This window comes from Hippocampus comes, unplaced genomic scaffold, assembly GCF_001891065.2.
Source record: "Hippocampus comes isolate QL1 unplaced genomic scaffold, H_comes_QL1_v1.1 scaffold156, whole genome shotgun sequence".
Lineage (NCBI taxonomy): Eukaryota > Metazoa > Chordata > Actinopteri > Syngnathiformes > Syngnathidae > Hippocampus > Hippocampus comes.
The window spans coordinates 6,107,656-6,129,862 of record NW_017805744.1 but is presented as its reverse complement, the minus strand read 5'-3'; the positions used below and the strand labels follow the sequence as shown (position 1 = coordinate 6,129,862).

Genomic DNA, 22,207 nt, shown 5'->3' with positions numbered 1-22,207 from the left:
CGCCTTGATTTGCTTTTACATTTATGAAGATGTTTGTTTCATGACATGGGATCATCTTTTGCCCACGTTTCACTTCTCACTTATGTCTGTCCAACAGATGTGGGTCAGTCATCAGCATCATCATCAGTACGTCTTCGGTCTGAAGGCAGTAGCTGCAGGAGGAAGAGGCTGCTCCGACCTGGGTCTGAACCACTGCAAGTCAACGTTGTAAGTCGAGCACAACCAGCAATAACACATACAGCTTTGCTGTCTCGGAGGTTTTGAAGTGCCGTCGATAGATGCAACAGTCTACAATGAAACCACAAAAGCCGAACATACAGACCTTCCTGTTTGTTTCAAATTGTGCACATTTTTTCCATAAAATAGTTGAAATTAATTGGAAACTGATAGTTCTGCTGTTCCATCCCCGTGGTTACCTGTGGTTTACTACTGGATCAACAACACATAATCTCCAATTCACACTCCATTAGGACACGCTTCTAATGTGAGTGTGCATGCTTCGTGTAGATTCCGTTGTATTGAGCCTGGTCCATATTTTGGATTCATTAGCAAAATAATCATTATGATTTATACAAAACTATTATTATTATTATTATTATTATTATTAAAGAAAAAGATACACACACTCCTATGATGCTGGTTGACCGACCTCGAGCTTTCACGGGTGATTCGTTCCAAGCAGTCAGTCCCGCCACCCCACCCGCAATAGGTGAATTTCTGCAAAGTAAGAGTTTGACCTCTTTATAGCGCGGGGAGTTACACCTCTATTAAGCCATTCCGAAGGCACTCACGATGAGAGAAATGGAATGTTGGGGGTGACGGGGTTTAGGGAGCATTCAGAAATACGCTTTGAGTAGGCACTGCTACACTTCAACCGTTCGGAAACTCATAACGTTGTTCAAATGTGCCGTTCAGTTATCCAGAGAGCACCAAAAACGGAGTGCCGGTGCGTGTTCTAGGCACTCCAATGGGAAACATGGTGCGCTAATGCGTCAGGCAGTACAGATGGAAACAGTTCAAGCACCAGATGCTGATTGGATTAGAATGTAGGCTGCGTTCAAAAAAGAATGAGAAGATAGCGCGCTCTGCCGCTCTGAATACGCACAGTCTCAGAGCAGTGCAGAGGCATCAGAGTGAATTTCTGAACGTGTCCCTAATTTCATGGTCTCTGTTTTTGTGAAACAAAAAAAAATTGACATTTCTTCACTGGTCTGACTTAGAAGGAAGAAAAACAGTAATCAACCCACAAAAATATAGTGAGGTAAAACTACAATAGATGAAGTCAGCGTAATAGAGTGAAGCCCCAATAATTGAATTGCAAAGTTGCGAGGGAAGACTGTCCTGTATACCAAGAGGAGATCTTGTGTAATGTAGTGACATGCCACATGACATCATGCATGATGACTTTGCATGCCTTTGATGCATATTGTTTTCCCCCTAATTCTTTGGTTTAAGTAGAAACGTTATCACTTTTAGAGCATTTTCACTGACCACCGTACTGAACATCAACAGGCGATGTAGGAACGAACTGTGAGTGTGCATTCATTTGGATAAATGATCCCTTCTCTACATGTTGTAAGATGGACATCACACGGGTCAAGCCACTTACTTCATCAACAATGTAGGAAATGATGCATGAATGTGATGAGCGTGCAAATTGATTTCATCCGATCTTCTCAAGCCTTGACTCATTTTAAACTAGGTAAGTAGGCTGAAACCACGGCTTAACACTTGTATTTTCGATAGAAATGCACAGGCACAGGTTATTCTCAGCATAATCTTTTCTTTTTTGTTTTAATAATCTGCACATTACAATTATTTATTTTTTTTCTTATTTTAGATACTTGATTGATCCTGAAGGAAATTCATGAACAACGGTAACTTTGCTTATTACTGACATGAAGTGTGTAACACTTAATATCGGTTTTATTATTGACTTGAAATGAACGTCATCTCATGTTGAAGATAGTTTCCGTCTTTCTGTTACTCTGCTCAAGTCTTTGATATTTAAATAAAATTCGCTTCTGAGAAATTTAAAAAAAAAAAATCAGGCAGCAGAATAGGTGCTTTGATGTCTAAGTGGCCCTGGGGGAATTCTTGGTTAGTGGATACAAAGTGGGTATACAAGTAGGTGTGTGGCTGTATGGTGGTGGATGAAGGGGATGGGTGCGGAGAGGCAAGGGCAATGTGATAGAAAAAAAATTTTGGATTCAAAATTGGGAGAAGTGCAATGTAATCTAAATTATCCCCATCCTAAAATGGGTTATGAATATTTATTTGTTAATTACCATTGATATCGATATTTCGTGACCTCAATCAAGAATTGGATTTCTCAAATCTCAAAAATGAATTAAGGATTAGGAGGACTTGATGTGAAATGGTGTTTGCAAACCTCTGCACAACGTTGCCATGACACTGGCTGTCTCGAGCTCATCTACTTGCTTCTATCTTTAGGGAGCCTTTTTCAGAAAGGCCTAAAAGAGGACCGTGTGTGGGTGAGAGAGAGAGCGAGAGAGAAATGGGGACGGGAGAGAAAAAGAGAGGGAGAGGGAACGAGAGATATTTCCTTTATTGTGCGAATGTTTGTGTCGTAGCATGCCCGAGGGTAGGGGCATGCACCACTGGAAAGGTCGTTGAATGGTGAGAGACATTAATGTGAAGCATCCGCATATGTTACACGTTTTCCAAGTCTTCTATCAGCATACATGGATTTAGGCCAGTGGTCCTCAACTCGAAATGCTGTAGGTCCACTTTTTTTTTTTTTTAATAAGACCAAGGTCCGGTCCCATGCACGGCGGTCATGGGGAGCAGGGCTATATGCCCATTTAGTATGGTCAAGCCAAGCTTATACAAATCAACACTCCTCACAACCAACCAATAATGGGGTGCATGAAAATAACAATTATTCACTTTGCCAGTACACAGCAAATAATGAGAGGTATTGTGTTGAGGCACAGGAACTCTTTTATTTTGTTAAGTTGTGCCTGCTTAATAATAGAAATAGCCCTTTTAGGGAAATAAGACATTTTTACTTTAAATTTGTTGAACAGTAGTTGTCTTTTTTCCCCTTAATTTAACAAAAACAAAACAAAATACTCATTTTTACCAAAATAAATACTAAACATGAAAACAAGGAGCACAGGAATGTGCAGTACTGTTCTTCCACTAAAGGTGAATGCAATGTCTGAGGCATGCAAATATTATTTGAGGACGCCATTGTGATGTTCATTCACCATGTTGCGGTGTTCTGCTGTTAAACAGCTGCAAAGATCCCCGGGTAGACGGGAGCAAAACTGCACACAATCGAAACCTCCCGCGATTCGACTGTGGCGTCGCGCATGCGTCTGTTTCCTGACACAATCATCCATTTTGAAAGCGTGTGTATTGGGATAGACGCGTGCTGACGCTTATGTATGGGCACACCTTAAATTCAGAGGAGCCAATCAGCGCATCGTTATCACCGACCTGCCCTGCTCAGCCAGGGTCTCCACTCCAGTTAGTCAAACATGATACAACACACAGTCGCGCTGCTGCGGTCCTCTGCAATACATCTGTTAGTGCACGCAAAGAATACAACGGATAATTTTAACAAGCGATCGCGGTAATGCGTAGATTATAGTCCACAAATATAAAATGTATAACGTAAAAATCACTTTATAAATTATTATTTTATACAATTTGCCGAGGGTCCGGACAGAGGAGGTCCGGACAGAGGAGGTCGGTGGTCCGGTAGTGGATCGCGGTCCGCCAGTTGAGGCAGTTGGATTTAGGGTTTAGTGAAAATCTTTTAGGTGCACTACGGTGTGTGTTACTGTTTCTGTAAGGATGGCTACTTGCGCCTGGAGGCCGCAGGCAGAAGGAATGCATTATCACTGCAGTGGATTAACTGCTAATGCTGACGCCTCTCTTCTTCATTTCATTTAAATGGATTTCTCCCCACTGCCCCCTGTCCTTCTTCTTTCTCCTGTCCTCGCCTCCTCTCATTCAGATTGAGGGGACGGTTTGCTGTGGTTTGGTACTGACGCTGTGATAGCATCCGTACTGATGAGTTGTGAGAGAGGCAAATTCATTAAAGGCTTCACGCTGATTAAAACTTAAAGCCAAAATTTTACATGATTAAGTGTAAGACCAAGTCGGGTATGTTGGGTCATAATCATATTATGCAACGCTGTCTATTAATTATGAACGCATGAGTCAGCAGGCAGTGGTGAGTTGGGCAAAGGGGAGGCCAGTGATGGAAGGCGCTACTTGCGCACGCAACGGTAGGCACATGCTGGGGCACCAGTTCTCATTTATTGACTTTGCTCTTTCATTATACAATATTTTAATTGCTGTATTTACAAGAAACAATGATACATCCTTAGCACAACACGCTCAGATTTCTTTTTTCTGATGTACCGTATTCCAAATGCATTCTTTAGGATTGATGATGCATTCCACCATCAATGTTTTAAGAACAATGTATAGCACCAGGTTATGATGTCTTTGTCTAACAAGGTGATTCTTAACCTTCTTAGAGGTACCGAACCCAACCAGTTAATATGCACATTCACCGAACCCTTCATTAGCGAAAAGAGAATATACTGTGTGTGTGTGTGTGTGTGTGTGTGTGTGTGTGTGTGTGTGTGTGTGTGTATGTATATATATATATATATATATATATATATGTATACACAAATTCAAGATATTTTTAAAAACGCATTTATTAAAAACAGAAAAAACGAAATAAAATTTCAAGAGATAATGATACTTTTTTTTTTGTACGACGTACTATCACGATAGTCACACGTGGACTACTACGTGAACTAAATTTCTCACAGCACTGATTGGACAAGCAATGTCATGTGATCATCTGCAGCCAGTGATGGCCAAGTGGGCGTGTCATAACTAATTGACACGTTGAGTCACGTGTGTCTCACCCTAAGTGGCAGAGGTTCCGACGAACCCCTGAGACCGATTCACCGAATCCCTGGGGTTCGATCAAACCCAGGTTAAGAACCACTGGTCCAACACCATGAAAGTATATCTATGGAGAACTGCAAACATCTGCACCCCAAGCCACGTGTGCTCTCGAACCTGTCACTGGTGTTTATTCAGCAATGCTGCTCTACCAAGGTGCAAACCCATATGCGCTGTGACTTCCTGCAGCCACCAGCTGTAACACTTCTGATAACGTGCTGCTGATAGAATCTAACCAGGTAGTTGTGTCACAGCCTCCCGAGGTTGTTTCTCCTTCTGACTTGGTTCATGCCTGTCAGGGGTGTTCATGTGTGTTACTGTTGGTGCATGCACAAAACGTGTTTATGTTGTGTATTCATGGGTGCGTGTCTGTGTGTTTGGCAGACGCAGAGGCTCAGGGCCTTATTCTTATATAATTAATAAAAGCCATTCCCACATTTATTTAATATGGCTGCATGTTCCCAGAGACTATGTGGTAACTCTTTGATCTGACTCACAGGAGGAGACTGCTTAACTGTAACTCTATTATAATAATTCTCAAAATCTTTCAAGATCTTGTCTGTGCAGCGCAAATTAGTCTTTGTGCTTTGTTGTTGCACATCATATCATATACTTCCAGAAAGCTATTTGTTTGGTTTTGTTCGGCATCATCTCTGAAGCGATCGTATGTTGATGTCATATTAGGACAGTGAGGACATTCGGTTGATGGTGTGACAAATGTGTTATGTAATCTTTCTTTCGGGACAGCTTTAGACCATGCAGTACTTCTTATCCAACATCAACTGCATCTCCGTCCTCATTTTTCCCCATTTGATTAGGTAACCTCGATCAAAATTGACGCTGATAAGCTCCGTCTTGACTGACTTCTTTGCTATTGTGCTCCCCCCGTACCCCTTCATCTGGTTCCAACTGTGTGGGAACAGATTTAAGAGGACCCTTTTCTGGAGCAGCATGATTATGCCTCGGAGCACAATTCAACGTTCATAAAGCCATGGATGGATGTATTTCATGTGAAATTGTGGGATTAGATGACAGAGCCTTGACCTTCACCTCGTCCATCCTTTAGAAGGGAGCGCAAAAGAGATTGCGTGAAATGGAGATTCATATTGACCCATTCCAAAACATTGTTGCAAGCCTTCTCAGAAGACTGAGATAATAGTTCCTGAGTCCCCATATTTCTTTTCCGTGTACAGGTAGTACATTTTCCAAGCTAATTATAGTCTCATTGTTGAGGGGGTATTGTGACACAGGGGTTGCCAATGATAGATACGCAAACGACATCAATAATGTTGTCTTCAGCTGAAAAGTTGTCATTTTATTGACGGTGCACAAAGTACTTGGTACTTGACATTTAGCATGCTGCCTCAGCTCTCTCTCTGGTCACCCTTAGGCCAAAATCCTCCACACTGGAATTTTATGTTATTGGCAGAATGCCATGTGAGCTTAAAATGTGCAGTAAGCTAATTGCAGGACATAATTAGCAGTTAATAAAATGTACAAGTGGCTGATGATTTTTGAAAATATTCTAGGAACTAAGACTGGAAGCATATTTAGTCTTTGTTGTGCTCGTCATTTACAATTAGTTGAAATGATCAGCAAACAACAGTGACCCAGCTTTTTAGATGGTTTTAATCACTCCTAGGATCCCTGTTGTTTCCAGATATGTTCATCTGCTTGATTATGGCATACACAAACATACACTGCAAGTGCATTTCATTCTTGCAGTGATCTCATTAAGGCATGGCAGTATATGCTAATTTATTTTTTCAACCACCCACACGAGGGATTGCTTAAGTAGGGTCTATAATTATGACAAACTCTTGTGTAACAGACAAGGTGCTTGGACCTATCAGAAGCAGTTGGTTCACGTTGTCACTGATCAGCTGCTCCAGCGATGTTTGTTCTGAGGGGTTTGTGCTCTAGGTTTCTGAAAACGACTTAAATTGACTTATGCAAATCTTGTTAGACAAACATACATGGCAAACAATCTCTACACAGTAGAAGCTCACATAGTTGGAAGTTTGGCACTGACCCTTCAATGATTGGTGCACATGCGGTGGTGGCGACCCTCTTCTAAAAGAATAAAACAAATATAGTTGGCTGTAAGGTGTTCTAGTTCTAGTTGTGTCCGGTAGGCCCGTGTGAAAAATGTGATGGATTTTCCTGGCAGCTGACACTTCCTGTGTATATTATTTTGTTGTCCTTTCTGCCTCTGACCTCTCAGGCTGCCTGCTACACCAGTGGGGCATCAAAGAAAGTGCTCCATCATACACACGTACCGTATTATGCAACCACTTCAGTCCTAGTATTTCTTCTTCACCCTGCCACCCCCTTTAAGGTCTGAGTTGAGAGCTACAGCTCACTACAGGCATCTCTTCTTTCTCCCCCTCCTCACATCAATTTGTTTTTAACTTCCCAAAGTTTATTTTTCACCAGCTCACCTCACTTGCATTCTTCACAAGTGGTCATAATTTAGTTTGCTTGTTATTATTTTGGAACCTCAAGTTATGAACATCCCTTTTTAACAAACAATTTGAGTTACGCACTTTATTTTCTTTCTTTTTTTTTAATCCTCTATTTACCTACTAGTTTTGGTCAACGAACAGTCTTGGCATGGACAGCTTCTTTTTGCGCTGCGTAACCATCATTGCTGCTGACTGTTTGGGTCAAGTGTGTAAGAAGATTGTTTATTATCGACTGTAACAAACAAATAACTTCAGATGTAATAAACATGGGGGATGTAACTATACTGCTCTGAAGAAGACATTTTTCAAAATTCTAACAGACATTGCATGCAAAAAGGGAGCCAGAAAACACAGCCAGGATTCCAATGTTTAAGGCCCCAGGTGGCTGCCAGTGCTCTGATGAGTTGTGACACTAGTAAACACACTCATAACTGGCACAATGTAAGTGCAGTAGTGCAGTGCTCGCCCGCCACAAATCAAAGCTGAAACAGGTCATGTCATTTTACTCCTTTTCCCTCATAAATGTCTATTTTTGCAGTTATTGTACAACCAAACAAATACACATGCAAACCAGTCGACTACTGTACCGCCTTATTGGAAACATAACATACCGGTACTCTATTTGGACGCTTGTCCCAAAAGTTACCTTTGTGAAATTGTTGAGAGGGTCTAAATTGGAAATGCTGATGAGATTAAACATAGGATTTGGCAGTCCAAAGGGAGGTAAAGTCCCCATTGGAAAAAAAACAAAACAAAAAACATCTTGATTATCAACTGAATGTTTTTCAACCTTGTTGCAAGCAAAATATGGAACAACAAAAAAATGCCGCACAGATGCATACTTTCATACCTTTAATTTGTGGACAAGAGTGAAAGACCTGCATATGTGAGGCATTCTGGGGCATAGAGGCCCTGGGAGAAAGCAGGAAATCAGTGTGGTTGCCATGGGGATAGGAGGGAAACAAAAGAACAGGATCAGACTGGAGTGGAAATGGGTGTGGTGCCATTGCCTCAATAAACCAAATGCCCTCCGGCCACAAACAAATTTGATCAGACAGAAATCCTTATTCAGACAGGAACTTTCTAAAAGTGTTTGTGGTCTCACACAGACTGACTTCAGAACAAAACTCTAGGGTTACAAATATGTATTAACTCTTCACCCATTCTGGGCCACTTCCTGAAGTACTACAAAAGGCACCCCAAGATCAAGACTTTTTCTTTTTTTTGTCTTCTTTTCGTCTTCTTAATTTTCTTGAGGCAGCTGTGAACCAAAGTATAAGTTGGAATGCTAATCACATATTAGGTACTGCGGTGTAGGACTGTTCAAATAAAAAATGGAGCAAGGAATATTGAACTAGCTGACATGGCTGTCTTAACAAAGGTCTGCGCTTTATGGATGCGGTTGTCGAAATGGCAGTTGCACTGCCTCTTAGTGAGGCGTGTGGCATCATTTTGGCCATCCACTTTTGCCTCCAAGTATGGTTTGATTCCTAATAGAGGGCTTCAGACCTCACTCCACAAGATGAACGATATATAAGTGCATCTGTCCTTGTATTGCTCCCAGAGTAGGTCATGGAGGTGGTGATCGGTAATATCAATATCATTTATGAATGTGCAGAATATGTATCTGTTTCTCTGAGAAATATAGTGTGAGCTGGTGCTTCTCAGCAGCAATATATAATAAACAAGTGAATCTGTCGGTAAACATTACACTGCATCATAGTGACATTCCGTGTAAAGATGTTGAGTCCAGTTTGATGTCAACTGGTTAGCTTCTTTTTGTCTTTTCTTTTTTATTCCCTTTCCAAGATCACATTGACACTGTTTTTGAACAGTGCCGACCTTTGTGCCCTGGAGTTATGCCATAATGAATGAATTTGGTCAATTCGAGTGTTGTCTGATCAGATATGTAGTACTTTGAAAAAGGGTTCAGAGTAATTTTAACAAGAGTAGACAGTAAATAGGATCAGCTTACCAAACAGAAGTCAATATATTTGGTATCATTCTTTTGGTTCCTGGTTGCAAACTCATTGATGCATATGTTTTTTGAATAAAAGACATAATGAGTCAATGCTTTTTAACCTGCGATGTAATGTTGAAGGACCTCACAGTTTCCAATGACTGCTGCTTGAATAGGTGAGAAGAATGAATGCGCCATGCTAGACAGATCATGTACAGACAAATCGTGTTTGCTGCAAGGGCCCTTTTCATGAAACTATTCATTTTCACTGACAAATTTGTGGATATAAAGTACCGTGCTGATAGCGATTCAATGCAGTCTATACAGCCCAGCATCAGGACCCACAGCTTGGAAAATAGCTCACCAATAAATACTCTTTTGCAAGTTTACCGATCAACTAAGGTATATTAAATAAATGATAAACCGGTCTATCCAGTTTTATGTGGGATGAAAATGTGTTTAAACAAGATGAGGGCTCGGTCAGTCAACGAGAAGAACATGTAGGGTCAGGTTTCAATGCTTGTTATTCACGTAAAATAAGTTAAAGCATTTTATCGGATCTGGGCAATTGTACTGTTTTAACAAACTAACGCTTCTGTATATGGATGAGTACATTAGCATTGGTGTCTGTGCAGATTTAGACTTTCAGATGTGACCTTTGTTGTCTAAATGTCAGGGAGATTGGAGAGTGAGCCCACAGTGGAAAGGCAAGCTTATGTAATATGCTCCCTCTGCCTTTCACACACATGCACACACATACATATGCAAGCACAGAGCAGGATCTTGTTTGAGAAGGGTTGTCATATCTTAGCTGTGATGCTCCGGACAGCCCTTTGCAATTCGCTGAAAGCCTCACTTTCATGAGCCTTTGCTTTTATCTGAACGTATGTGCAGAAAGTGCCCTGAAAATTATTTATGGCTTTAAAAATACTGATGCACTCCTTCTGGTGTTATTTTTTTTTTAAACATATTCTGAGATCTTTGATCCAAACCTGAAGCACTATGTGAAGATGTGTTGAGTGGTTGACTTGATAACTGGTTTGGAAATGTGGTGACTGAACTGAATCAAATGCAGCCTATGAAATTATTTATCACAGGCTGTACTCGTCATAATCTTCGCAACAATGAGGGCACAAATATTCGGACAATACCTACTCTGGCTATTGAGTATCTGAAGTTACAGTAGATTCTAAACTTCTGTTATGTCTCTGTATAACTATGTACGTGTTATGTTACTCAATTGCCCATGGCTTCAGTTTTTATTTGTGGTTTATGAATGCTATGTCGGACGATTTGGAACACCTGTGTAACTTACGTAATGAAAGGTAATGTGTGACTTCAACTGTCAAATGAAAAAAAAAAAACACTTGCCAATATTGTTTGTTAATTTATCTTTTTCTGACCAATGTGTTTAATGTTGTATCGCAATTGGAGATTTTCCTTCAAATGTTATTTATAGAGGTGAGTACAGTTGTCAAAACTGTACTCAAGTAACAGTACTACTTTCGCAGAACATTACTCAGAGTCTCTTTTTTTAATCGAAATACAATTTAAATTGGTAAACATAGTGCAGTACAGGAGGTTAATATTATTCTATTTCATTATTATGTGATTTGCGAGTTAACTATACAGGGCTTCCTATATGCCAATAGGTCCAAATTATTTAGGCATATCTATTAAAACGAAATAAGTATGTCCGCGAGTGTTAGTATTTGATTGCTGTACAAAAACGATTTCACATCGAAATACGGCTTTGAATTATTGTTTTTGTCTCCCCCATGTGAAATGTAACTATACGGGATCGATTAGCCAGACTAGCTTCAGACGGAAGGGTGGAAAATGCTGACATCATGTCAAATTACAGTGCTCAAGGCAGAAAATGCCTCGTTTGTCATGAAATCCCCCACCCCCTAAGGTGTGACTGATAAATGTTGCAATCGCTTTGCGTAGCACGTACGGTGGTATTGTTCGAAGGGGTAATGGTTGTGAATTCAGCTTCGGTGGTCAATGAAATCAGCGAGGGGCTGGCCGTGCCCCTCCCCGCCTGGTGTGATGTCTGATGCCGGTAGTCTCGCAGTGGAGGCTGATGAGTATTAATTCAAGACCGCCTCTCCAACGCTGAGCCCTTCTCTCCCTGGTCCCCGCTCACCGGAAGGCAGCTCCGCAGCTGCGAACAGCCTGCACACCGTCTCTCCCCCGCCTGCTTTTAATCTGCAGCCCGGAGAGTCGCTCGTTTGTCGGCAAGAGCAAAACACCGTCAAGGTGTTGACCAGCAGCGAGAAATCGCGGTGCAGACTGATGACGATGATGATGGTGAGGATGATGCATCCCTTCCTCTGCCACTATGAATTACAAGACGCAGTGTGAGGAGGCGTATCGGCATCTTTTTTCCACGTTTTGCCCAACCGTAAAGGTGGATTACAGGCTTGCCTTGGGTCTTCACAGCTGAATACCGCCGAACTGAGAACGCCTCTCACGGCCCGCAGTGCTGCGCCATGGCCTTGGATGTCCAGACTTGCGTGGTGTTTACGGTGATCGCGTTGCTGGTGCTTGTGAACGTGCTGTTGATGTTCATCCTCGGTACTCGTTAATGGATCTGCGGTCGGGGCCCGGTTCGCAGCGCACTTCACTGTCACGCAGGAGAGGAGAGACAGGCGGTGCGCGGTGGTTGAGAGCGGGGACACCCGGCGCTCCATCACGGCTCCGCGTTGAAATGAATGACGTTGGTACAACATAATGTATTTGTGTTATCCACCCTCCCCGCGATCCTTCGTTGTGTAGTGTGTCCTCTCACCGTTCGTTTGTGATAGATTGTTTGGTGGTGGTGCGGACACACGAGACCTGTGATGCTGTAACCTTTTTCTGTGGTCACTCGAGTTCCTCCCGCATATAAACACGTCCCTTTCGCCGACATCCTCTCTTTTTCTTTCCTCCATGTTGTATTCCATGGCTTATGAGCATCAGAGTAATTGGATTCTCTTGGTATGTTAGGGGACTGGGTGATATCCTTTCACCTCATCCTGCTGCTGCATGATTTTTATTGTTCATTATTGACAACATGGCAGCAAATATGTGATCTCCTTACTGAGGACAACGTGTTATTCCTAGCAAAGACGCCTGCAAGTGAGATGTGTGCTGCAGAGGCTGCAGGATTGTGGTACTTGGAACAGTAATCGGTTGTGTGGACAAGGCTAGGCCTAATAAAAGAGGGCCTCCACATTAGGTTTTCCCCATCTTAGATGCAGTTAAACTCTGCTCCCATTTCCAGTCCTGGAATATTCACACTTCAACACTGCACTTGTTTCTGAGGCTCACAGCTCCTTTTTTTTTTTTTTTATTTGCCAAGTGAAAAGGCATGTTGGAGGGAAAATGCCCGTTTCATTTCTTCCGCATGCAGTAGCATGAGCAAATAAAGGATGGGAGGCAGGTGTCATAAATGTTTCATGAATTTTATAAATAGATATGCTAAAAGCCCATCTCAGAATTGTTCATGACATTCCTATTATTAGTGATGGCAGGCAGGCTAGTTTGCTCTCAGTTTTTTTTTTTGTTTTTTTGAAATAGATATAAGTGCTCCCTCACCTTGTAGGCTCAGTCATATGTGTTTGTTTAGTGAAGGTGGAAAGGTTTCACTGCATGTGTAGACAAATTCTTGGCAGCCATTTGTATTACAAGGGAAGGTAGATCTTTCACTTGTCATGGCATGTGGGCTGATGTTCTTTTCACTGTAGAACAAAGCTTGAGTTTCCTTCCATGTATGGGCCCACACAGGACTGTAAGCAGAGCAAACATGCTGTTGTATACTCCCGCTTCATGACTCTGGCACCATTTTAAACTAAGCGGCACATTAGCAAGTCCATGTCTGCGGTGGTTTATTTTTGTGCAACTTATATGTATCGACGCTGTCGTCTTTTATTCAATCGGAAGGCATTCATACATTTCCAGTCCCTCCAGGTCAGGTGCCTTCTTAGAGCGTTCTGTTCAACTTTGTGCAAGGTATAAATGTGTGTATAGACTGCGTGAGTGACAAACCATGTGTATGAGAGAGGTGCTGCTATTTCTCACTGATTTTAGGAAGAGCTCTTTCTGATTGGCTCCCAGACTCAGGGTATATGTGTATTACATAACAAGGTTGGCAGACGCAGGGAGGACGGACCACGAGACTCACTCTGTGCGTCAGAAAGAGAAACCTCTTTCTGGAATATAGCACCCTGTTAAACGACAGCTTGGGATTTGCTCTCGCGAACAACTGTAATTTTTAGCTCTATTGAAAGGGATTCGTGATCATATGATCCGGACTTCTCCATGCAGGCGCTCTCCTTACAGTTACATGCTACGAACATGGTAAGGCTTGTTGAAACATATGTATTGGCTTAGGAATGCTGCCGGTGCTTCAGTGCAACTATGCAACAACTTCAAAGAGAGGAAGAATGCAGCGGGGCTGCCAGTGCAGCAAATGCTGATGCTTTGTGGTGCAAACACAGAAGGACTCAATCCATTATATTTTTGTATTTTTTTTTTACTCGGTGTTAATTTATATCGCTTCAACATGCCACTTAAGTCCACTACAACATTCCTCTGCATTGATTTGCTTTGACCTAAATACAGATCTTGCAATTTGAGTAGGGTCCTGATTTACATTGGTGCAACTTGACATACTGTGTCGGTCATTACAGCTGTCAGATCACAGGTCGGGAGTGTTTGTGTGGAAGAGCTTTCCGATGTTATTTGCTGAAGCTACGGTATGGCTAAATTTATCTAAGGCAGGGCCAATTGTTGCACTTGACTATGGTGATTTTAATTTATTCAGAAATGTCTGGAAACGAATGCACTATATTGGAGAGTGCTGATCTCATTAAGGAGATGGAAAGAGGCAAAGGAGAGAACTGACTAGGAAGGAACATCGCTATAGTGACTTACTGGATTGCTATCTTTCCCTTTTTCCTGATGTTTGTTGCCTGTATTACAGCATATTGTTAGAAACTGCACTATGGTGAAATGGGCAGAATATGATGTAGTGCAGTGATGTGAACCTAATAAGTTTTAATAGTGGAGCATCGAGGCTGACCTCCGTTCCGTATGTGCTGACCCAGTCAGGTCAATCATGCCATGATGTATTTCTGCATTGTCATCATTTCAGTTTGAATGATATAAATCCAATTTCTCTTCCTGAATGAACAAAGATTTTTAATCTTTTTGAGCAGCCTCCATCCATGCTGTTTCCATGGCAGCGTGACACATGTTTTTGCAGTAATCCTCCTCTCTTCCTGAAGTGAAGAGCTTTGAGATATAGGCCGGAGCTATTGTTGCAGCAGCTCACAGCCCTGTGTGATTGCCGATGTAATCAATCTACTCAGTGACATCTGTGAGCGAAACCCGCATGCAGAAATGGGTGCTTTTGAATGACATGCAGGGAAGAATTTAGCAGATTCTCCAGATACGTTGGTTAGTTTACTGAATATGTGATTAACTTTGTTCATTGGACGCTTCATTCGAAATCCAGTATGATGCAGTGCTTAGTCATGTGTCCTGAAAACAAAAGTTGAACTTTTTATATATGCTCTTGTGCGTGAGTTCCAGCAACTGATATTATCATACATTGTTTATTTAACCGTTTGCTGAATGCAAATTTTTAAAAATTAGGGCTGTCACCAACAAATCTTTTTAGAACCGGTTATTCCTTTGATGACTCGGCTAATAAACCTGCAAAAATCTATCTAGACCCCCTTGCAGTCCATCTCTGCACTGGATCGCTTTGTAATAAAACAAACAAACAAAAAAAATGTTCCCCAAAAAACTCTCCTAGTCTCCCAAGGGGTTTAAAGAAGAAGAGAGCAACTGGAAGAAATGAGTCTGGTCCAACTCCTGAAGGAGCACATGCTGCAGCTCGTAAGTGCAGAGGCTTCAAAATAGTGTGCAACAAGCATTCCCAGGGGAACACAGTGAGGTGATGCGTGCAAATAATTTGGGTATTTCTGTCACATTTAAAAGTACGTGGAAGGGAATATAAAGATGTTATCAATTACCGCAACTGGACCACAGGATCCAAATCGGGCAAATTCATACCTTATATTGAATACATGTCTCTACCGCTCACCACTAATCTGCATTATACTTTGAAAAACAAAACAAAACAAAGTAGAAGTAAGTGATATAAATGACAATGTATTTTCTTCTCAACCCTCCACATATCGATCAAGCCCCCGCTTAGCCCCGGAACAAAAAAAAATCCTGGTGCCGTGCCTGCTGAAACTCATTGTTTGTGAGACCAATCACAGACATGGTTTCATGAAATAAAATGCCAAACACATTCAAAGTATAAGCAGGAAAAAGACACAGTAAAAAGCATAATTTAGAATCATCACAAAAGTACAAATCATTGTGCTTACTTGAATGAACGGCAATCACAGTATGCATAATGCAGAACACTGTTTGGCTGTGAGCGAGCAAAATGCAAATCAGTTTGCATCTGGGCGAAAGACCTCTGCTTACCGATATCAGGCTACGACAACCCCAATCGGATAAACTGCATTACGCCCCAAGTAAGAGTCTGATGTGCTTGTTCATTATTTCGATTTGTTTGTTCAATTCACCTCGAAACTTTGTTTCCATCTAGTAAAAAGATCAACAATTAACTGAACTCTGAATTTTTATTTTGTTTTGTCTTTGTTGTTTTTTTTTAGTTTATTTTTTCATGAAAATGAAAAAAAAGTACTCAATTCGGATCACGCTTTATCAATAGATGTTCTATCTATCTATCTATCTATCTATCTATCTATCTATCTATCTATCTATCTATCTATCTACCTATCTATCTATCTATCTATCTATCTATCTATCTATCTATCTATCTCTGTTTGACCGATGATCAAGTTTACTTAAAAGAATCCCCCCTCCCAAAAAATGGTGTTATTGATTATAGGAACATATATTGGCCATATAAACATATCTTCCCCATGTGCGTAAATTAATTTCAGTAAATTAATAATTTCATATATAGTATACAGTCCACGATGATTTATTTACTGGACAAAATATAAGTTCCAGTATTTAGATAAAAATATTGTCACGAATCCAAATATTAATCAAATAATCTCCCTCTCTAGTCAAAACATTTAACATTATACCCCACATCATAAAGTTTAAAATACTCATTACAAATTAAATTTATCCAGATATGGTTGCAAATTTTGCATTTTCTTTGGAAATGTCAAAAACATTCTTAAATCAATGATTCCCCCCCCCCTCAGCCTTAGTAAAATTATTCATGCTTTTATGACGTGTAACATTGAACCAACACGAAAGATGGGATTGCTCAAGGAAAACGTGTCTTGTCTTGCACGTTTTAACACGGTGCCTTGGTCTGTTTTCAATTGTATACAGTCGTCCATCTATTCACACTTGAACATTTCTCCCTTTTTTGCATTAAATGTGTTTATTTTAACTTATGGGGGGCTACTGAAACAATGCATTGCAATAGTAAAACCACTTTTACATTACAAACAAATTATTCCACAGATGGAAGGTTTTATTGAGCCAAATTCTAAATCCCAGACAAAACGTAGTTTAGATTTCATCTTAAGAGTTCATATAGTTTAGCCTCTGTAAACTAATTACCTCTTTCCAAAGCAGATCTTGACTGGCTTGGGTAGAACTGGCTGCCCACAACTGGATACTTAATTAATGTTTGTGCTGGAGCATTCTGGTGAAGTAGACCCGAAACTGGAAGAGAAAGTTTGGCAAAACAATTATATGGAGCTTTACCAACGATTCATACGTAATGTGGACGTGAAGTTAGTCTCTGGGTGGCAAAGCAGCGTGATGATAGCATTTCTGTACACTAAATGGATGATTTCACTTTTCTGGGTCCCATTTAAGCAATGTCGCGGTCTCTTGTCCTTTCATGAGAACGACTTTTAGTTGCCTGTATCTGTGAAAGAATGCCAATCAGCTCACAGGCCATGACCCCCCCCTCCCCCGATTGACTGATGCATGTCTGAACACTGTGTTGTTTCTCCTGTCATAGTTTTGCCCTTTTATTGTGTTGTTGCACTTTGTTATATTGTGCTGTGGTTTGTGTTAGCAACCGTGTTGTTTGCAGTCCTTCACGCTACCAGTGGGCTTTGAGGGGTTGTATTTGCACCCATTAGTTATCTGAGCGGTTTCAACACAAAGGATAAGTATTGTAATTGCTGTCACATTTATTTAATTACTTCATTCAAATTGAAACACAAATCATAGAACAATTGTTCTTCATAAGAATTTACATATAACTTCAACCCAGATATCAAATGAAAGTTGTTTTTTTTTTTTTTTTTGTTTTTTTTTAAGATACATAAGAGAGCAGATAAGTGAGCCACAGAGTGTGGTGTAATTTAGCGATTGCAGATGTGAATCTGCAGTGATTTCAGATAAAACTTGGTAGATGGTTATTTCTACAATGTTGTGTCATTGGTGTCAACCCAGTTGGAGACCAATCTTAATGAGCTGTGACTGAGATATATTCTCTGTTCTCGCCTATTCTTTAGTTGATAAGTGGAGGGTCAATCGTCAACGCTGAGGCGGTATGGGACCATGTGACCATGGCGGACCGGGAGTTGGCGTTTAAAGCCGGTGACGTCATAAAGGTGCTGGATGCATCCAACAAGGACTGGTGGTGGGGCCAGATTGATGAGGAGGAGGGATGGTTTCCTGCCAGCTTTGTGCGGGTGAGTCTGTTGCAGCCGCAGCTGGCCCACAATTACAGACGCAACATACACCCACACACACAACTGGAGGCACATGAACATATGTAAACAAACAGACATTGGTATGCTGGCTCTTCACACATATTGCACACAATTGTGAACGGTTATTTATTGGACGAATTAATATTGCTCCACTAAAAATAAATGCAGGGGCATGTCCCTTTCATGTGGCATTATGTTTATTTTTCCCTCTCAAAAAAAATAAATAAATAAATAAATAATGATAATAGACCAGCATGGTTTTGTTGTGTTTTCAAGCTTGTCTAGTTGGTGTCACCAGCTGCGAGCAGGGCCACAGCAGCATGCTGGTCTTGCTGGCGTCACGAGCAAGACCAGCAGCAAAAGCACAACAAAAGCAGCCATGATTCACCTGAACTTTCGGTCCCTGTGCAATCCACTCTACCGACTGAGCCACAGCCACCCAGCTGAGTGCTGTCGTTGCTCTGTTGCTAGCTGGTGACACCAGCAAAAACATCAGCTGGTCATCAGTTATCACCAATTCCTGGCAGGGCCCCAGCAACATGCTGCTCCTGCTCGGAGGCTCTGGCTCACTTCATAGAGCGAGTTGTCCAGTGACCGAAAGTTGGGCTGTTTGAATCTTCGCTGTTTTGTTTTGCTTTTGCTGCTGATCTTAGCACAAAAACACAATAAAACACATTGCTGGTCTATGCTGTTTTTTTGTTTTGTTTTCAGCTACGTTGTGATTATTTAATTACCCACATCTGAACACAACCAACCCAACTCTGTTTGAACTGATGTCTGATGAAGCCACCGTGTGTTATTTCTTTGTGGGCTCACTAAAAGAAGATAGAGGATCCTTGTAGGTGGAGCCTCACAGCAGAATGCCTCCCCCACCTCCAGACACTCCTCATTGCCATTCCCACCTGTCCACCCTTCCATTGTCACTCCCAAGAGGGCAGGACTGTCAACCAAAAAGTATCTTTCTGTTGTGTCATTCTTTCTCTCCAAGGTGGAACCCCACCCTCCTCAGCCCCAAACAAAACAGGTTTTCTATATCAACCCCATAGCAACTCCACGGTTCCAAAACACCACGTCAAAGGTGCGTTTTTTTTCCAGCCTCATCCAACCATCTAGCCTGTCCAACCCACCATGCAACGCACCCTCAATATTACCAAACATTAACTTCATCCAATCACTCTTGACAGGTGTCATAGATACTAGGTCGTCGTGATGAGTCAAAAGTAAAGTTCTTCATTTTCTTGTTCTTGTAAGATTTGGACCCAAAATATTTAAGATATTACTACTCCTATTAATATAAAAGGTACCTTAATATGAATGCCTACTGCGATTAAAAAATAATTTTTTTTCAGTACAGTTCATTTACTGTTGACTCTGACTATTTTTTTGGTTGTAAGGCTGCGCTACTGATTCTCGTCTCTGCAGTTCAGTGCTCTCCCACCAGTCACTCTGCTTGTCTGTGGCGCTGCATTTCTCATCTTGTGTTTGGCATTCTACCTGTCAGTTTTTCTTCACTGTTATATTGGAAAAGTTTGTTTTGTCAGGTGTTGGCTGCTGGGCATTTGAAGTCACGCTCACTGTGCCCTTTCTATTAGCAGGATTGGATACAGTATTATGTGTGTGACATTGTGGGTATGAATGTTGGGGGGGCAAATGTGCATGTGAGTACATTTTCAAAGATCTGCACTAAGTATAGAAAGTGAACACATCACTGTTAAAAAAATAAAATGAAACAACAATAATAGGTGAAGTGACAAACTGTGTTAACTGGTACTGGTTTTCCGCACTGTTCCTGTGGCCCTATGGCCGTATCCCTTACTAAATGGCGCTTGTTTTTAATGCAGAATCTCCTGAGTGATCGAAGCGTTCAAGCGTTCAATGTTGGATTTCGGCCTTGCCGCTTATGTGCAGAGATTTCTGCAGATTCTAGAAATCTTTGAATGATATTGTGGATTAAAAACGATGAAATTCCGAAATTCCTTGCTATTGTACGTTGAGAAATGTTCTTAAACTTATGGAAAATTTGCTCACGGATGGGTTCACAAAAAGTTGAACCTTGCCCCATCCTTGCTTGTGAACAACTGTGCCTTTCGGGGATGCTCCTTTTCTATCCAATCAAGACCAGATGATTTTATTTTGTGCAACCACTTGACAAAATAAAATGGAGTAAATTCATCTGGTTCCAGATACATTTTTTTAAGTAGAGAAAAAATTGTATTTAATATGTATTTAAAGAAAAAAAACAAAGTTGTGGTCACTTCTTGTCTTTAATACCTGTATATGTGTGCCTAAGTGAAAAGGGGTGTCACACGCAAGGTCAGATACCCTCTGGAAACTAATCTTTGAAATGCTATCACATGTGCCGTAGTATCTGTCTGATGTTGGAGTGTGTTTGTGGGATTAAGTCACTTTCAAATTTGAATGAAGGGTTTGTAATTTTTGTTTGTTTGTTTATTTTCTTAAAAGCTTTTCATCAAATTTAGTTAACACACATCTTACCGAGTCATGCGTGTCCATGTTTGTGCGTGTAAATATATTTGTCCTTAGCTGTGGGTGAATCAAGAGGACGGCGCCGGGGAACCAGCCGAAGGGACGAGCGAGGTTCAAAATGGTCACCTGGACCCAGCCAACGATTGTTTGTGTCTTGGCTCGCCTCTCCAGAACCGTGACCAGATGAGAGCTAACGTCATCAATGAGATCATGAGCACGGAGAGACACTACATTAAACACCTCAAGGACATTTGTGAGGTACAAAATGCATACAGACTAGCTAAAAGGTATAAACTAATGATTAGATGGCATTCTTAGCTGCGAGTCACCACATAGTTGCAGATTTAAAGGGGAGAAATGATAAATTACAGTAAGTATTCTCGAGTAAGGTTGTCTAATCTTTCCTTATAACAGAATTTCCTTATTTGGGATACGGCTATGGTACATGTCCTTTATGAACATGCAAGTATGTGAACAAAATGCATGCGTAACAACACAAACAATGAAATGCAAAAATATATGCTCCAAACACTGTTTATAACACAAAAGCTGCAGTATACAGTACAGGTATATGAACAAAATACAGTATAACAAATTTAGGACTATTTGCTACAAAATGAGACTAGTAACAGACCTGGTGGCTTTTCTTTCCACTCACTCACTGTCTCTAACTTAACCTCCCCTCGATCGCCACCCAAGACAGCGTGGCTCAGCTGCCGTCGTGCAATAAACTTTGAAAGCTAGCTACGGCACGCTTCGAAGTCCTCGATGCCCATATTTAGCGCGATGGAACTCGCCTTCTCTCCAATTAGTGGTCCAGTTAGCGGAAAGTTTTTAACATGATAACAGGTAAAGCATTCCAGGAAACGTTCGTTTGAATTTACTCTGAGCAGCTAATCGGATGTATTCCACTCTGTCTTCCGCGGTCATTACTGTTCCTCTTCGTTTGGATGGCACGATCAACAGGACGTAAATGTAAATGAATGAAATAAAAAAATCGTTCACTATTTCAGAAAACTCATGCTAAAAGAGTCACTTACATGTCGCCGTTTTGGATCCAATGAGCGTAAATAGCGGCGCGGGCAGAGTTATTCCGTCGTATCGAACGAGACTGGCTTGTGTTTGCGCCACTGCGGTTTTCCGTATTGTTTCCGAGTTCCGGGTACTGGAACTTACGTTGTTATGAATCGATCGTTAATGAAATATCGTAATCGAAATTTTAATGCATAGGTTTTCATTCCGGGTGAGAGAAAGAAGTCCGTAAATGGGAATACTGACTGTATAGAAAATCAACATTTTAATGTCAGTTTCCTCAGGTGCCGGCCCACCCATCAAGTTTAAAGTCAATCAATCAAGTAAATCTTGAGTGACCTATATTTTTCTGAAAATGTGTCTGTGACGAAGCCAATCTTGCCTTCTGCCCCACTATTACAGTGGCTTTTGCCTAGGAATCTCGCATGGATGCAATGTTTGGCCAGTGTCTTTCTGATGCTATATATATATATATATATATATAGAGAGAGAGAGAGAGAGAGAGAGAGAGAGAGAGAGAGAGAGAGAGAGAGAGAGAGAGAGAGAGAAAATAGACAGGAGTCCACTGTACACAC

The 22,207-nt window shown here is 41.2% G+C and overlaps 1 protein-coding gene across 12 annotated transcripts in view; it reads left to right on the top strand.

The window, feature by feature from the left end:
* Positions 1-22,207, top strand: part of LOC109524382 (rho guanine nucleotide exchange factor 9) — a 39,694-nt gene that overhangs the window by 5,928 nt on the left and 11,559 nt on the right. For 6 of the 12 annotated variants that reach the window (XM_019884207.1, XM_019884203.1, XM_019884208.1 and 3 more), the window contains 4 exons: positions 98-207; positions 17,913-18,092; positions 19,102-19,191; positions 20,658-20,858. In XM_019884207.1, the coding sequence (XP_019739766.1) occupies positions 98-207; positions 17,913-18,092; positions 19,102-19,191; positions 20,658-20,858 (581 nt within the window). The other 6 variants (XM_019884212.1, XM_019884210.1, XM_019884213.1 and 3 more) reach the window with 6 other exon arrangements.